Source organism: Emydura macquarii, unplaced genomic scaffold, assembly GCF_026122565.2.
Source record: "Emydura macquarii macquarii isolate MOO-44397 ecotype Brisbane River unplaced genomic scaffold, CSIRO-AGI_Emac_v2 contig_1644, whole genome shotgun sequence".
Taxonomy (NCBI): Eukaryota; Metazoa; Chordata; order Testudines; family Chelidae; genus Emydura; species Emydura macquarii.
The window spans coordinates 27,011,883-27,028,180 of NW_027131781.1; the positions used below are offsets into that span (position 1 = coordinate 27,011,883).

Sequence of the window (16,298 nt, forward strand, 5' to 3'; positions counted from 1 at the left end):
AGCCAGGATGGCGCGTTCCATCACGCACCGGTGGGGGGGCAGGGGGAGTGAGAAGCCGGCCCGAGAGAGGCTGCCACGTTTCCAATTTCTCATTGGGCCGCGTCTTAGCCAACGGGAAGCGGGCACGGCAGGCTGGGGCGCAACGGTGCACGCCGATTGGGCCAAGTGTCAGCCGCGAGGGGAGCCCCCCACAATGCTCCGCGCGGCGAGCGACTACATCTCCCAGCAGCAGGGAACGTGCGCCGGATCGGCCCCGGGGGAGGGGAGCTGCCCCGCCCCTCCCCGCGCAGAGTGGGCGGGGCTGCGAGCCGGGCACTGCCCGAGCTGCACGGGGGCTGGAACCGGGGCTCGAGCCCGCCCCCCGGACCGGGGAGCAAGGCGCGGTGGGCGCGTGCGGAGCAGGAACGACCTACGCCTTTTTGGAGCCCAGGGGCACGGGCCGGCGGCTCTGGTGTCTCGCCGTACCGCCCCTAGGAAAATACTAGCACCGGAGCCGGGAAGCGTGGCTGGGCCCCCAGCTGTCAGGACAAGGGGAAGGCAGCAGGATGCGGGCTAAGGGGTAACGCGGATGGGGCTAGCGGAGAAACCCCACCGCAACGTGGATCGTTCCCACGGCCACGTAGAACCGAAGATTTGTCAGAGCTACACCCGCAGGAAAGCTCGTGTATACAGCTGCCCTTATGGCCCCTTAGAAGGGGCCCACCGTCACTTGTGCCTCGGAATGGATGCCCTCTAAGATCTGTCCTCGCCTTAGGGCACCGAAAAGCAGTTGAAGCACTAAGGCAGTTATCTGAGCATGGCGTAGCTCTAAATGCTCAGATCCTGTCATCGTGATCAGTCCACCTAGCCCTAGTGTCCAGTGTGCGAGTGAGGGGTGCTAGGGGCCCTCTGTAACGCTCATGAAAGAGGCAAAAGTGAACAGGGAAAAGTAGCGTTAGCAGCTGTGAACAGGCTGATGATGGTAATAATAGAGTGGTCTGCCTCCAGCTAGTACATTTTTTGCCTGGACAAATAAGTTTTCATGCTATTTTGCAGAGCTATATATTACATTTAAATTTTTCAGATGAACAAGTCCTGTGGAGAGGAGTATGAGGGGTAGGTATCTGATGGCCCTGGTCTTTGTTCTGGGAAAGCATATGCCCTTGTTGGTGCTGATGAAGTCTGCACTACAGGACCAGCTGCTTCCATTTACCTGACCTTTCAAATAGGTCGGCTGGCCTAGATAAGATTGTGACTGCACAAATCAAATGTTTATAAATGACTAAAGAGTAGGAGCAGAGAGTAAAGGTAAGACATTTTATTTTACATACAAAAAGGGTGCAAATGGGAGCCCCCACCCCCAAAAGGGGAAGGGGAGTAATTAAAGATCACATTTGTTGTGTGTCTCATGATGCCCCAGTAAATGGGCAAATCAGAGAGACCAACAGTAAGCAGAACCCATTTTCTTGATGGAAAGGAACTCCCCCTGGAGGGGTCTTCCCCCTTGTATAAGCCCTTATCCTGGTTGAACCATTTCAAACACGTTTTAAATCGACATTCATGTTAAAAATACTACAAGTTCCATGTTCACAGCTGAGCTTTGAGACCAATGCCTGAAATATGAATAAAACATTGCATTACATATTTAAAACAGAAGATAAAAAACAAGGCATTTTAAACAAGAATCAGACATCCACACAATATTTTAAAAAGGATTTCCATAGCTGATTTGCATGTATTTTACAGTAAAAAAGTTGCAATCAATATTCCCCTTGCAAAAATACAAAGGGTCAAATTAAAGAAATAGACCAAATAAATTATAGCTTGTGAAGTTTCCAGTGGGAATTAATCTCTTGACAGTATTTTCTTTCTGGGGGTGTATGGTTTGTAATGCTATTTGGTATAATCTACATGTTCCCAGAGGATATTCTTTTCTGTCTGATAATTACAAATAAGACTTTACCAGTACCAGCTTGCTGTTCTAATTTGGGAAGAGAGAACTTGTCACTTGTTTTCTTCCAAGAATACTTGGAAAAACAAGGTTCTCACTGTTGCTTGCACTGGGCAGCTAGTGCTATGCAGATGGGAAACTAGCATCTACTGTGAAGATATTTTCCTGAGACACTCCCAAAAGGATTAGACATGTCTTTTGAAGCCTTTTTCTGCCTATATTCCTTCTGGCTTGGCTTGCACCTGTGATTTGGACAGGGCGAAGACACCACAGAGAACTGTCCCCATTGGCCACTGCCAGCTGGGTGGTTTCTCCCTGCTCTTGGGGGAACCATTGCTTCCATTGGTATTAATTCAGTGAGGTCCCAAAGCTCTGATCGCTTGCCCTGGAAATATTTGTGAAGTACTAAAAAGCATATTAGGACTGCCCCAGAAAGGTAGGGAGAGGAGTGAAAGAAAAAAGATCTTGGTCAGTGTCTGAAGTGTCTTTAAAATACGAAGTTTGGTCGATCAAACTAGAAGCACATGGAGACGTGTTCATTGTTATTTCAGACCCCGCAGCCCAGCTTTACACACACCTTTACACAAATACTGGAGTGGCGTTCCTTTTGGATGCAGGGAATACATTTTTCATGTTCTCTATTCAAATAGAGCTGAATCCGCATCTATCACCTATTATTGTACAACTATTAAACTGAAGCCTGAGAATCCAATTCTGTTGCAGTCAGTTACCTGGAAATGTAACTGAAAACACCCAACACTTTAAAACCACATAGTCACTCAAGTACAGTAAGAGTCCTAGGGCACAGTACCACCAAACACTGTGTAAATTGCAAGCACTCTGCAAAGGGGAATGCTCACTTAGAAGTTGGTAACTAAAACCTCAGTTGCAAAGCAACCCTTTTGACAAAGAGGTGGAGCTGGCATTTAAGGCCTGCAAACAGGTCAGAAAGACTTTCCCTGAAACCTCAGTGGTATTATGGAGAAGCAAAATTTCCTCACATATAGTGCCTTTAGCATGCACGTGCTCTCTCACACACACATTCAGGTTTGTAGGAGAGCACAGGATGGCAGCTATGGTTTTATGTACACTGTTCCTGGACATTCAGCTCCCCCTGGGGGGTTTAAACAGTACACTCTCCAAAACACAATCGGAAATAACAAGCACAACCAAGGAAGAGCCCAGCTCAGCAGTCTCCAGCTTGCTCTCTATTAACAGATGCCATGCAACAAGCTCAGGGACCCAGGCATGTTACTCATGTCAGAGTCCTGGGCCAAAATGGAATACTATGAAGTTACTGCTTGCTAATTTGTTACTGGAAACAGTCAAACCACAAAAGAGGAGATGCCTCATATAGATGTGTTTTAAAGGGCCAGGGGAAGGAAATTTTGAGGTTTCTTTTCCTTCTCAAAAAGCATGAGAGTTCCTGGGAGCAGTGATTCTGGAACCTAGGAGATACAGTTCATGCTAAAAGAGTGATTACTTTGAAGGTCGTGATCAAGTAGGAGTAAGGTTTCCAACTAAGCAGACCCTGGCATTAAGCAGTTACTAACATTGAGAATCATCATTGACAAAATACTATGTGCTTTTTCTGCCTAATTATATTGAAAGCTACTTTAAGAAGATGCTTCTTTTGGCTAATAAGGAGCAGCTGCTTTAATGCGTTTTTTCCAACTGTACTGAGAATAAATAAGCAATTGCTATTTGCATGCTGGAAACCTCTTGATCATGGCAGTTCAGCAGATTAGTTGATTCATTTCAACTACCCAAGCATGTGAAGTATTCTGCTTACTAGATATCTGGTTCACAAATGCCTGTCCCCCACTTTACACACAACAGAGCAGCTAAATTACAGACAGACTATGAGGAAGACTGCTCAGCATGAGTGCAAGTCATTCCCACCCCCCATCATGGGCTGGGGTTTCACAATGTTGCACATAACATGCTGGTATGTTCTGCTTAGATGCTGCTGTGGACGGAGCGTAACTCCAGAGTTCAGCTAGAGCGAGAGGAGCTGGAGATGTGCTGGATTTTCAGTAGATGTAGTGGCACAGCCTTTCTGTAGTGTACTGGCCAGGAGGCAGGAGTAGGTCATGCCCTTGCCATTTGGGGAAGACACATCTGAGGTTTTGCCACACTGTAGTTGATATACAAAAGTACTGATTATGCTGCATGTGGTTAGCACATTTCTGATTAGTTCACATCCTCCTGTGTCCAAACAGGAAACCCCAAAGTCACCAGTGAGGGTGCCTGCTCTCTTTTCTCAGGGAAGTGTGCGGAGAAGAGGGTTAGTTCCAGCATTCCTTAATCAAGCTGTATAAGGCTGGACCATTCATGGCTTTAAAGAAAGATAAAGCATTTCAAAAGCTCCCATACTATACACATTCCCCTCAAAGAGGCTTTCAGAGCTTCTTTAATACAGGATGAAAGGGTTACCAAGAGAGCCCAGATTGAAGCAAAGAAAACATATCCACCAGTAAGAGTTCTCAGGAAGGGGTAATAATTACATCTATACATGGAGTTCAATACAGCAGTGCAATATTTTATTGAAAACCTCACTTGAGACCTCAAGAGACTGCAATGCAACATGGGTGGGTCCCTGCTGCAGGGGAGTCACGTCTGGAAATCCAGCTGAAGTGTTAGACCCATGCAAAGGAAGCACTGGATAGCCAGCATGATGCTCTCCCACTCAACAGCTCCACTGGCCAGCTGTGATCCGAGATTCTCTCCTCTTACTTTCTTGAAAGAATGCAGATATAGACCAACTAGTACATTAGCTTTAAGCGGGGAGAAGAGGCAGGGAATTAACGTAGGTGGGTTTAATGCTCTAAGTCCTACTGTAAGAGGGGCCGCTCGCTCTAGCTTGTATCACCAGTCGCTTCTGGAACTTCCTGGGTCAAGTAGTTTCCTTCAAATAGGGCTTACAGTTTACCCGCTTTTTACATCCTGTGCCCTTTGAAGAGTCCAACGTGCGACTATAGTGCAAGAGGGCTTGGTATAAATGAGCATTACCAGCATGCCTGGGGAGAGACATTCCCTCCCCTACGTACACATTATCAGCGGATTAAAAGAACACTAAATCCCCAGAGCTAAGCAGTTGCAGGGTCAAAGTGAAATGGCTTTCAAACTGATCCACTTAAAACTGAAATCAGGAAAATTTCTAACCAATCAAATACATTCACTTACTTAAAAAAAAAATATGTAAGAACAAAAAAAAAAAAAATGTAGAGACACTTCCACCCCTCCCCACACACACACTTTGCAAACTACAAGCTATTCCCTGATTGGAAAGAGTTAGGAATGACTGAACAATGTCAGGAAATGCAGAAGGAACTGAATTTCTCCTCTGAGTTTTGGTGACAGGCACTTAATGGGGTTTGGGAGGGCAGCAATGCATGTGTCTCAGGGCCCAGTACAATCTGGAGAGCTGGGATCATACAACTGCTTTCTCCCCACAAATTCCTGCGCCTTCCTCCCCGCAAGATGCCGAACCATGGTTTCCTATGCTCATTTCAAACAGCCTGACTTCTCAGAAAGTCATCAGCAGTGGAAGAGTTCAGGAACAGGCAGAGCGGCAAAACTAAGTAATTAAATGCCCCCTGCCCTCCTCTTCCTGGGAGAAAGAATAGGGGTTAGGGAGTCCACTCGGGGGATGGAAACTCCTTTCCTTATGCATCCCACTTATTACACTTAAAGGAAAACTTTTTGCAGAATTGAAAAGGTGGGTTTACAAATCTCTTGGTGGGTTAGCGAATGAAGAGCAAGCAAGCCTGCAGCTTAACTTCACCCCAGTGGGGGAAAGAGCAGCAAAACCCTTGGCGATAGCTGCTTTCTTTCCATTCGAATAAGGCATTAAGATACAGCAGAAAATGGCTAGCAGCTGAGAAACTCCCCAAAGGGATTCTCTGAGAGACCCACTCCTCACTACAGAAAGAGGTGCTGAGTTCCATCCTCCAAACCGGATCACTGAACTGCAGCAGTGGTGCCTGCCTTCCCACTGCTCTGCCTGGAGGGGAAGGGAGTCTCTGCCAACCCCCAAACACAAACACTCCCCAGCCCTGCTTCTTCCCAGCACTGAGGGCCAAGCCACACTCCCATCACTTCCCTTTCAGTGTGCATCACCACATGTGCTCAGGGGCAGCAGGGCAGCCATTCTGAAGAGATGGTGTATTAGACCTAAACTCTGCTTCCGTACTCTGTAGGGAATTCAAGCACTGGGGTGGGGGAGCCCTAATTACGTGACAACTGAAGCCCCTGAAATGAGGGGCCTGATCCCATGCAGATGTAATATGAAAACAGGCAAAGCACAAGGAATCAATTCCTTGCCCCCACAGAAAAACGTCTTTAGCTCTTGTAAATCTTTGCCACATCCACTCCACATGATTTCCCCCAAGAGTAACCACAGCTACCTCCTCTTCCCTGCACTGGGATATGAGAGTTCATGTGCAAAGTGCCATAAGCCCTTTGCTAAATATTGGTTTGGCTCAAAAACAGTGTGTTAAAAAGACCTTGGCTCCCACCACAAGGAGAACTGCATGCTGTGTGCTTCAGGCCCCGCAGTCAGATCTCTGGGCCTGCAGAGCACAGTGAAGCCTACTCAAGGTCTGATTTGAGTAGCTTATCTGGCCACCTGGAGATGCAGTCACTGTAAGGCAGTTAAGTGTCCACTCCCTGCTGGGGTAGCTTTGCTCCTTCTAACATTTCCATTGTAGCGGATTCAGTAAATTGGGGGGGGGGGAGTGAGGGGGGAAAGGTGCTTACTCCATAATCAACCTCCCAGAAGCCATCTGAAAAGGTTACAAGGCCACCCAGCCATACAAAATATCTGCAGTTTGGGAAACATGAGGTTTCCAGTTACGTAATCCATATCTGCTTCTCTACTCAGAGAAAACATCTCCAGCTCAGCAAAGCTGATTGATGCCTCTCTGCTCCCACAGAAAGCCACTGTCTTCCAACTCCAGGCTGGCTATGTCAGGCACCATGTAAGAAACCATGGTAGGGACATTCACTGGCAGCTACAAAGGGTGATTCAAGATTCAAGTAGGTTTCTCTCAGCACATGACCAACAATGGGTGAACGCAGACTGGCTTTAGGGTTCTCTGGATGTTGCAAGCAAACCCTCTGTTGAGGACATTCGTTACACCCCACCACATTCCAAGCTGAACGTCTGTCTGTGCTGGCATCGCTTGTCCATGCGAAAATCCACAGACACAATATGCATCTGTAATGCTAAAAAATAATAAAAAGTGCAACAATGTCAGTTTCTTTAAAACAATCCGCACTGCTCTGTTACCACCCGGAGAAGGGAGCAGTCAAGGAAGCCAGAGAACTCAAGGGCCTGGAACAGTACGTTGCAAGTCTCACGCTACAGCATAACTGTTCCCAGGGAGCCTGCGTCCCACTGCTGTATCTGGCCATATTGGCAATACAGGCTGAGACTGAAAGGGAACACATTCCCCCATCCTAGCCAGGCCCTTCTCCCACGTCTTTCCTGCCCAGACAACTACCTGTCATCCTCCCCTTAGCCAAAGAAGCCTTCCATGGGTATTTCCATGGGGGGGATGGAGGAGCAGAGAGTGTGAGGGGAAGTAAAGTGAGCAGGAAACAAAGCATTTTTCTCAGGTTTGTTGTGAATGATGCCTTCTGCTGTAAACAACGGGAAGGAGGGTCAGCCAGCCGGCCCACCTGCCCCCTGGGCAGCCAACACCTGAGCCAGCTGCAGTTCTGATCCCAAAAGGAGCTTCAGGCTTGGAGTGAACAAGGGGACCATTCAGCAGATCCACCCCCGAGTGGTTTGTTTGGAACGATTTTCTTCTCTCTTTTTGGTTTAAAATGTCACTTGTTTCTCTTCCTCCTACGCCGCCTCCTCCCCCCTAGAGAGAAGCCCCTTTCAGTAAGACATGGCAGGAGCTGCAGGTGGAGTTCCCACAGGACCCCAAGAGGCACCGGTCACTTGTGACGCTGGGTAGTCTTCTTCCTTTTCCTCTTAAAGAAGCAGCAGCACCTGGAGCACAAAGAACATAGCAAGTCAGCAGAGTGAACTAGACCCTCCAGCAGGCCCCCAACCACCCGACTTCCGTGAACTGCATGGGGTGGGCTCCTTCCCTTCATTCATAGTACATACCATGGGATCTCAACATGCCCAGCGCTAAGGACAAAACAGACCTACCAGCACCTCCTCCAATAGGAGGAAAGTCCACAAGGCCAAGAGCAGACCAGTCTAGCCCACACTAGAAGGGGCAGCAGCAGTGTGCTCAGACGGCAGCTACTCAGGGCTGCGTGACAAGGGCCAATGGATCACCGTAAAGGCAGGGAGCTGGGTGCTTTCACACACTGGGATTTGCTGTTACGGAAGAGGAGGTTCAACTGATCATGGTTATTTATGTTTTGCTGATGCCCCGAAGGCCGCGCTCAGGATCAGGGACCGGTTGTGCCAGGCACGGTATGGACACAGGAAGCCAGGGTCCCTGCCCCAATCAGCTTAATTGGGAGCAAGGAAATAAGACACAACAGTAGCCAACAGGGGAGGCAGATGAAGTGTTGCAGCAGAACAGGGGTCTCCAGTTGCTGGGAGTGAAGGAAACAGGTGAGATACACTAAAGAGCTGTTTCCCTCTGCCCAAAACTACTGATCAACTGTGCCCTTGAAGGTGCTGGAATGGTTTGAGCCCAGCCTGACTACATATTTCCAGCCACGTGATGTGCTGTGTTTCCAAACTGCTCATGATAAGCTGAAAAGGACTAGTTCTGAAAAGGTCTGATTGGGGGCCAGCTTCCTTTATTGAACCCTTGACTGATGACAGGTAACCAAAGTTTCAGTTTAAAGACAAATAATTTAGCTAGAGCAGGGAAGGCTAACAGTGCAAGTGAACAAGGAGGCAAAAGGATGGGGAGATGGAGATGGTGTGAAATAAACACTCTTCAATGTGGATTCCTGAAAGATGGAGGTTTCATTTGTGGGATATTCTAAAACGAGTCACCCAGGCTTTCAGTTCCAGCTGGTTCCTCATAAATTACATGGCATTTAAAGACCAATCTGTATTCTCTGTCTTTGGGTTCTAGTGTCAGGAACATCTGCATGGAAAGATCTTTGTACTTTGCAAGTTCATCTGCTCCTGTGCTGCTTATCCTCTTGCCCATGACACTGCAACCATTTCCTCAGAGAGAAGTTGACACCACAGGGATTATGGCCTTTGAGGAAGGAGGAGAGGAATGCAAAACCCAGCCAAGCAAACAGGAGCAAAGACATTGAGCAGCTATGCCACAGAACAGCAGCCACATCACCAGACAGACCAATTTTCTATGCGGTCAGTGGTGGCTCTAACCAATCATTTAATGCTGGCATTTATAGACTCAGACTGTAAGGTCAGAAGGGACCAATATGATCATCTAGCCTGACCTCCTGCACAATGCAGACTACAGAACCTCACCCACCCACTCCTGTCATAGACCCGACCTATGCCTGAGTTATTGAAGTCCTCAAATCACTGTTTAAAAAGACTTCAAGGTACAGAGAATTCACCAGCAAGTGAGCCATGCCCCATGCTACGGAGGAAGGTGAAAAACACCCAGGGCCTCTGCCAATCTGCCCTAGGGGAAAATTCCTTCCTGACCCCAAATCTGGTGATCAGCTAAAGCCTGAGCATATGGGCAAGACTCACCTGCCAGACACCCAAGAAAGAATTCTCTGTAGTAACTCAGAACCCAGCCCCCATCAAATATCCCATCACATTATCTGAGAGTGGGAATATATACTGCTGCCCCTGAGGAGTGTGTGCCCTCTCCTGTCTCTGCCCAATTACATGTGATTGAAAATGAGGGATAACTACTTCATCTCCCTAGTAAACAAACTTACTGCTAGGGAAAGGTGCTAGGTCTGGTAGCCCTGCAGAGTGATACCCTCCATTCAGCCACAAGCGGACACAGAGAGATGGCAACAAGAAGGCAAGTGTACATACACCTGGCCTGCCTGCATGCCTCAGCCCTGGCCTGCAGGAATCACCTCTAAGGATGAAGGGCAATTCAGTCTTTATGGCTCATCCTTAGCTTCCCTCCAGAGATTTCCCACTGGAGGGTCAGTTATGGAGGTGGGGGTGATGAACCTGTGACATGAACGGCCTGTCACTAGCAAATGGATGATGTCACATAGGCCCTGGATAGCCAACGCATGGTGATGACTTTGGTCATTGCCGCCCTGACCTGGTTTTGAATGAGAGACCTAGAGGTTCATAAACATGAAGGTCAGAAGGGACATCTCATCTGATCTCCTACATAACACGGGCTAGAGAATTTCCCCCTGGTGAAGTGTCCTGTACCCCTATGTCCTGAGCCACCCACATGCCTCACTCATTTTAACTATTCAGCAGCGCTCTGTTCTACACCCACAGTAACCACCTTCCTTCAGGACTCAGAAGAAGGAGAAGGGAACTGTCCTGGGGAGAAACAGGACAGGAGCACGTATGAGGGATTATCAAACACATGTATCTGATAAGGGAAGGAAAAACAGGGCCAAGCACTAGATTCACTCCCTGCCCCAGATTTCAAGGGCCTGACTGATTGCTAGCCGCATTTTTAGCCATATCTTTCCTCGGAGACTCCTTTGCTCTCTTCTGGCCCCTGTTGCTCAGACAGAGGGTCCCTCTGCTCAGTTTGGAAGGGTTCAGGAAAGGAAGTCCTGAGAGTTGTTAACACAGGCAGAGGCAGAAACAACAAAATAAAAGAATAAGACAGAATGTGACCTTTGTGCGTGCAGACAATGTCTGAGAACAGCCCCAGAGTACGACACACAGAAGCCAAAGAGATGCCAGAGGTATTGGAGGCAGTGCAGTGGAGAGGAGGGCAGAGGAGGACCAGTCTGCCACCAAGCAGGACCATTCTTCACCACACATGGAGCTGTTAGGTTAAACTTCCTACATTCTGCTCCTGTCTCCCTAGCTGAATACGGTCTCCCCCAAAACCTGCTTTGAGGCAAGATGACGGAGAGCCAGGAACTCCTGGATTTTATTCTTGGCTCTGCCACTGATTTTCTGTATCACCTAGGACAACTCACTTCACCTCTGCGCTTCAGTTATCCCATCTTTGAGGTGGGTGGTATTAATCCCTGTTTTTAAAGGGGTATTCTGAGGGTTAAAGAGTAGCTGGTACTTGGAAAGCACTGCATACTACAGAAGTGCTGAGTGTTACTGTTCAGGGTCCCCACTGGAACTCAAGGATGGTGGTGGTGGTAAAGGGGGTGAGCATAACACCCAGAGCTGGTTCTCAGAAAACAGCTACTCCAGCCTGTGAGTGTGTGCTCTCTGATTAGATGAAAACTCTGGTCCTTCCCTCCCAATCCTTGAGCTGCAAAAAACTTTCTGGAAGGCAGCCACCTACTCCCCAGCAACCTGGTACAATCAGGGGTTCTCGGCCTCGGAGGTCGCGACCACCCTGCCTTTCCTAGATTGCTAAATGAAGGAAGGGCCCAGCTAGGAGGGAAAAGGTCCCAATATGGAAGAGGTTGAGGACCATTGCTCTAGACCACTACATCTGTTTATGGGAATCCTGCCCTGCTCACTTGCATATAAAAAGCCTTCAAAAGGAAGGAACCAATCCCCAGGAGACCAGTGTGGTGTGCACAGCTTTCCACTCAGAACCATCTGTTGTGAGGAATCCCCAGGAGAGATTTGGCAGCCGGGTCCTGACTCTGCCCAACTCCTTTACACATTATCTGCTCAGACACTTGCATGGTTGGTGAATACATTAAGCTGAACAGATAAAGGATGAGAAATTTTTTAGTTTTCAATGGATCAGTCCAAAGATTAGTTCAATTGCTTGGCCTACTGCGGCCTCCTCTCACACACACACGCCCATCCTGCATGTGTTCCCCACCCTTGTATTAGCAATAACTGCACTGGGTTGGATTTCTAACTTGTGCAGCTATTAGACTGTTTTGGTTGGTTTGAGTTTGCCAATCCCAGTCTAGTCTGGTCCGCTCCCCCTTGCCCGTGGACTGGAGAGAGGGACTCACCACAAGTTGAGCATTTTCAGGCAGCTACAGAGTGTGTAGAGAGAAAAACACAGAAAGGAAGAAAGAGCAATTAGTTCACAGAGGTGGGATGAAAGCATGTCACTGCGAGCCATGCAAACATGCAGTGCAGATTGGCAGACACACGCCTTGCCCACCCACCCTCTCTATCCCTCCTCCACCTGAGGCCCCCACAGCTCATTGTAAGGGAGACCATGACAAGTCACTGCTGAGAAGTAGGTTGTGTTTTCACTCTTCTCATTTCCTGTGTCCAAAAGACCTCCAGCCTCCTCACATACCCAGATAACTGAGGGAAGGACGAGTTTGGACTTGTGTGATGCAAGGAAAGACAAGGAGACATCTCACTTATCAATAGGAACCCAGTAGATTACCCAGGGTAATCACGCCTAGATCAGCCAGTACAAGACAGTCCCCACTGGAACTCCACGGATTCAGTTACCCTTTCCCACCAAAAAGAGACCCAAACCACGTAAAGCTATGGTCTGGAGAGAGGGGAAACTGACTCCTTACCCTCTCACGTGGTGTGCAGGGCAACATTGTCCTGCCTCACCGTAAAGCAAACCACTGCTGCAGCCATGACCGGCTAATAGGACGTATTGATTATTTGTACAGTGGTAGCACGTAGGAGCCCCAAGAATGGCCCATGACCATGCCCTCCCCTCCCCCCCGTGCTAGATGCCGTACAGACACAGAACAAAAGAACAGCCACTGCCCCAAAGGGACTCTGCTGATTCTTTCTTACATCTGGTCATAAGCAAGTGATGGGGCCCAAACTGCACAGCCAAAGGCTATGTTGGCAAATCATCAGGAGGCTGAAGGCCACATCTAGTGGAATCTGCATAACCAGACTGCAGCCACCGTCCTCTGCTAGCGGCGCGGCCCGCAGACCATATGTCCCGGCAAGCAATGCAGTATAGTCACTCCGATCAGCGTTCGCTAGGACCTGTATCTCTCTGGGCTGCACTGTCCATACTGGGCAGTGGCCAGCTCCGCAAGCTGCCCTTTCGCACTCCTCCCAGCTTACAGGAGGCACATAGCCATTCATCTTCTGCAGTGAGAAAGGCCCATCCCCTGGCTGGGAAGGGAAAACAAAGATGTTACTAGGCCTCCTCATTGCAAGATGATTATTGTGGGTCAGTGGTGAGATGGGCACTGCTGAAGTGTTTTCCAAGGGGCAGAGGACAAGACGATGACAAGGAGCTGTTCACTCTCTGGGATAGCAGGGGTGACCTGGCACACAGTGCTAGCGCCAGCCTGACAGACACACAAGCCTTTCTGACACAGGTCTGGCAGTTTCTTAGCCTTCTACAAGCCTTTTCTAGCAAACGGCGCCCCCTGCAGGTCAAGAAACACTGTGCCTGCCAAGCAATAAGAATTCCATCGAGCCATCTTAAGGCCCAAATCACAGCAATTCCTAGCCCATAAGCCAGTTCCAAGGCAGCCTCACAGGAGGAGCCTCATAAGGACAGCAGGCTCCACAGCCTAGCTCCTGGTTAACAAGAATCATGCACAGAGCCACCCGGTGGTGCTGGAGGGCAGCACACATGCAGGAGAAGCACAATGGTGAAAACAGCAATTCCTCCCTCCCCACATTTCATGACAAACTCTAGACGAGATGTCCTGCTACATCACGCTGGCAGCTCAAGGGATTTACTAGCCTCACAGGCAGAAGGGCTATTTACAGTTTCTGCCTCATTCAGCTCCTACTGGATCGGACCAGGGCAGAGTCACGGCAAAAGCAGTGTCCCTGCAAGGACTATTTTCAGACCATTCTGCCTACATGGCCTCTAGCTCTCATAGCTAGGAATGCAATGCTGCTAGACTGACAGTTCCTTCACTGAACGGTGGCTGAGCTAGTTCTGTGTGCACAGCACAAGCTGAGGAGCACCATGTCCTGCCTCTGGATTAGGGAAGATGCCCCAGGGTCAGATGTTCGATTTTCTTATTATTATTGTATACCACCATTGTATACCACCATAGCAACACATGCTCTGGCCAAAAGTTACATTCTCCAGGCATCACAGTGAAAAGAGGCAGCAGCAACACTGAGGTACCATGCAAAAAGCGGCGATATTCAAGGAAAAGTTATGGATACAAGCATCAAATATCTGAACAGCTGGAAACCTCACTTATTTCAAATAAAGAGGATTTAAAGCCACATCAGTGTAGAGCCTATTTGTAAAGCAAACATACTTAGCTTCCTCCACCACTTCCACTTCGGCCTGTGCTGTGATTGGTGCATTGGAGTGTGCTCCTGTCGGGTCGTCAACATTCAGCTCTCCATTGGTCGAACTGACCACCTGAAACAGAAACCAACAAAAGCCGCTAGGAATGAAGTCTCTTGGCAGGGTAAGTCAGAAGCTCACGATTGAGTGATAGGTCAATCCTGACAATGGATACTGTAGGAAGAACACATGAAACCTAGAATTAGGGGCATCATTTCAGATTTTTGGGGAGGAGGGGGGAGGCAACTTTAACCATAATTCTAGGGGCTACTCAGGCACCTGAAAACTCTAGGTTTTTTTTGCAGATAGTAACTTAGAAATTAGCTGACAAGGAGCACTGAATTCAATTCCTATATAAAGAAAGAAAAATAAATAAATATTAGACCCACTCACCTCTAATACTAACATGTTTTGACATCTTGTGTCAAGTCACTTAAGGGACACTGGTTAGGTTTAACATTTTAATGTATACTCTTACTTTGTTACAAACTTTTGAATACAACAATTGAAACAATTGTAGAAAAATCTAGATTACTTTCTATCATTTAGTCTACTTACTTTTTGCAGTTCACCAAGCTTGGAAAAGATCATTTAACTTTTGGAAAGCATTGTACTAGGGCAAGGCGCTGAGAGTTTATACTGCACCTGCTAGGGCTCTAGTGGGGGTTATCAGACTACAAACAACAGACTAGAAACAGACTTTAAACAGGAGTGAAACTAACACTTTCAAGTCACTTTCACAGTATTGCCAACCCCAAATGTTCAAAAATCATGAGTCAGGCTCACCAAAAACCATAAGATTGGCTTAAAATCATGAGATTATGTAAAAATAATAGATTTGGTAGTTTTTATTTCCCTTCTGCTTTTTGAACCTTTAGGGTGCACTGGGGGTCACATTTTGGAGCTTTCTCCACAGCCACAAGGGCTAGAAACGTACTTTTCCTTTAAGAATGAAGGCTGAAATCATCACATCTTCACTTGACTCCAGACGCTGGGGTTTTAAGGAAAATCATCATCATCATGAGACTCATGACAAAATCATGAGAGCTGGCAACACTGCTTTCACTGCTGTTTAAAGGCTAGTTACTTTCCAGAAGGCTCTTAAACACAACACTACAGTGCCTGCAGTTCTCACAGGAGAATATTTAAAACCAAACACTAAGAAAATTCCACATTTTGAAATGGAGAAAAAAATTGAGTCTTCTGAGATATATCAGGGCCACTGCAGGCAGGAAAGGAAAATAAACAGGCACAGGAGCTCTGGCTGCTCTTCCTCTTGAAAAAAAGTTGGAGGGTCAAACCTTCCAGCCTTTAATCAAGTAACACTTCTATTGCCATCAGCACCTCTGCTTATAGATATTGACATGTCCTCAGTAACTATACACTTCATACTTAAATAGCTGAGCCATCTTATCCAGGGCTACACATTTTACATGCATTGACTCAGGGACTACATTTTCTGACATATTCTGAACAGTGCTGAGCACACAAATGGTACCCAGTGAATAATACAAATCATGACAATAATCATGACTTTATGGAGTCTGTGGATGCAATTTCTGTTCTTTGTTCTGGAATTGGCCTGGTTACAGCTGAAATCCTAAGAATTTGAGGCATAAACACATCTGATACTGATGTGACATTTTCTCATTCCTTACTTTTCTCAAACTCAGAATAAAAAATGAGAAAGCAAAACGGTTTTCAGTTAAAATATAAAATTTCACAGCAGCCATTGCCCTACAACCCAGCACAGGGCAGAACCAGCCATCCCTTGCGGGTTAAGTGATCTCCTCTCATCTGAGTCTCAGTCTCTTTCATCATCCTTCCTGGCCTCTGTGCTGCTTTTCATGCTGTCCACCATGAGATCCTTCCTACTGCCTGGGACCATGTGCTGGAGTCTCTAAGAACTGGCCCTCTTCGATTTGCTCCCATCTATCAGAGTCCTCTTTTTTTTTTTGCAGCATGCAGCAGAGAGAGAACCCAGAACCTGAGAGACCTGGGTTCTACTTTGTGATGTTCCCCCCTTGCAATCTGGACTGGTGTTTAGCTGTGTCACCCCAATTCCTCACTCCTGGGCCCTGACTTACCCTGCTTTGTGAACCACCCATTCCTGGGTCAGC

The 16,298-nt window shown here is 47.6% G+C and overlaps 1 protein-coding gene across 1 annotated transcript in view; it reads right to left on the reverse strand.

The window, feature by feature from the left end:
• Positions 1 to 1,282: 1,282 nt before the first annotated feature.
• CSNK1G1 (casein kinase 1 gamma 1) overlaps positions 1,283 to 16,298 on the reverse strand; it is a 193,680-nt gene continuing 178,664 nt past the window's right edge. The window contains 2 exon segments of the mRNA XM_067556020.1: positions 1,283 to 7,934; positions 14,147 to 14,253. Of these exon segments, the coding sequence (XP_067412121.1) occupies positions 7,880 to 7,934; positions 14,147 to 14,253 (162 nt within the window). The 3' untranslated portion in view covers positions 1,283 to 7,879.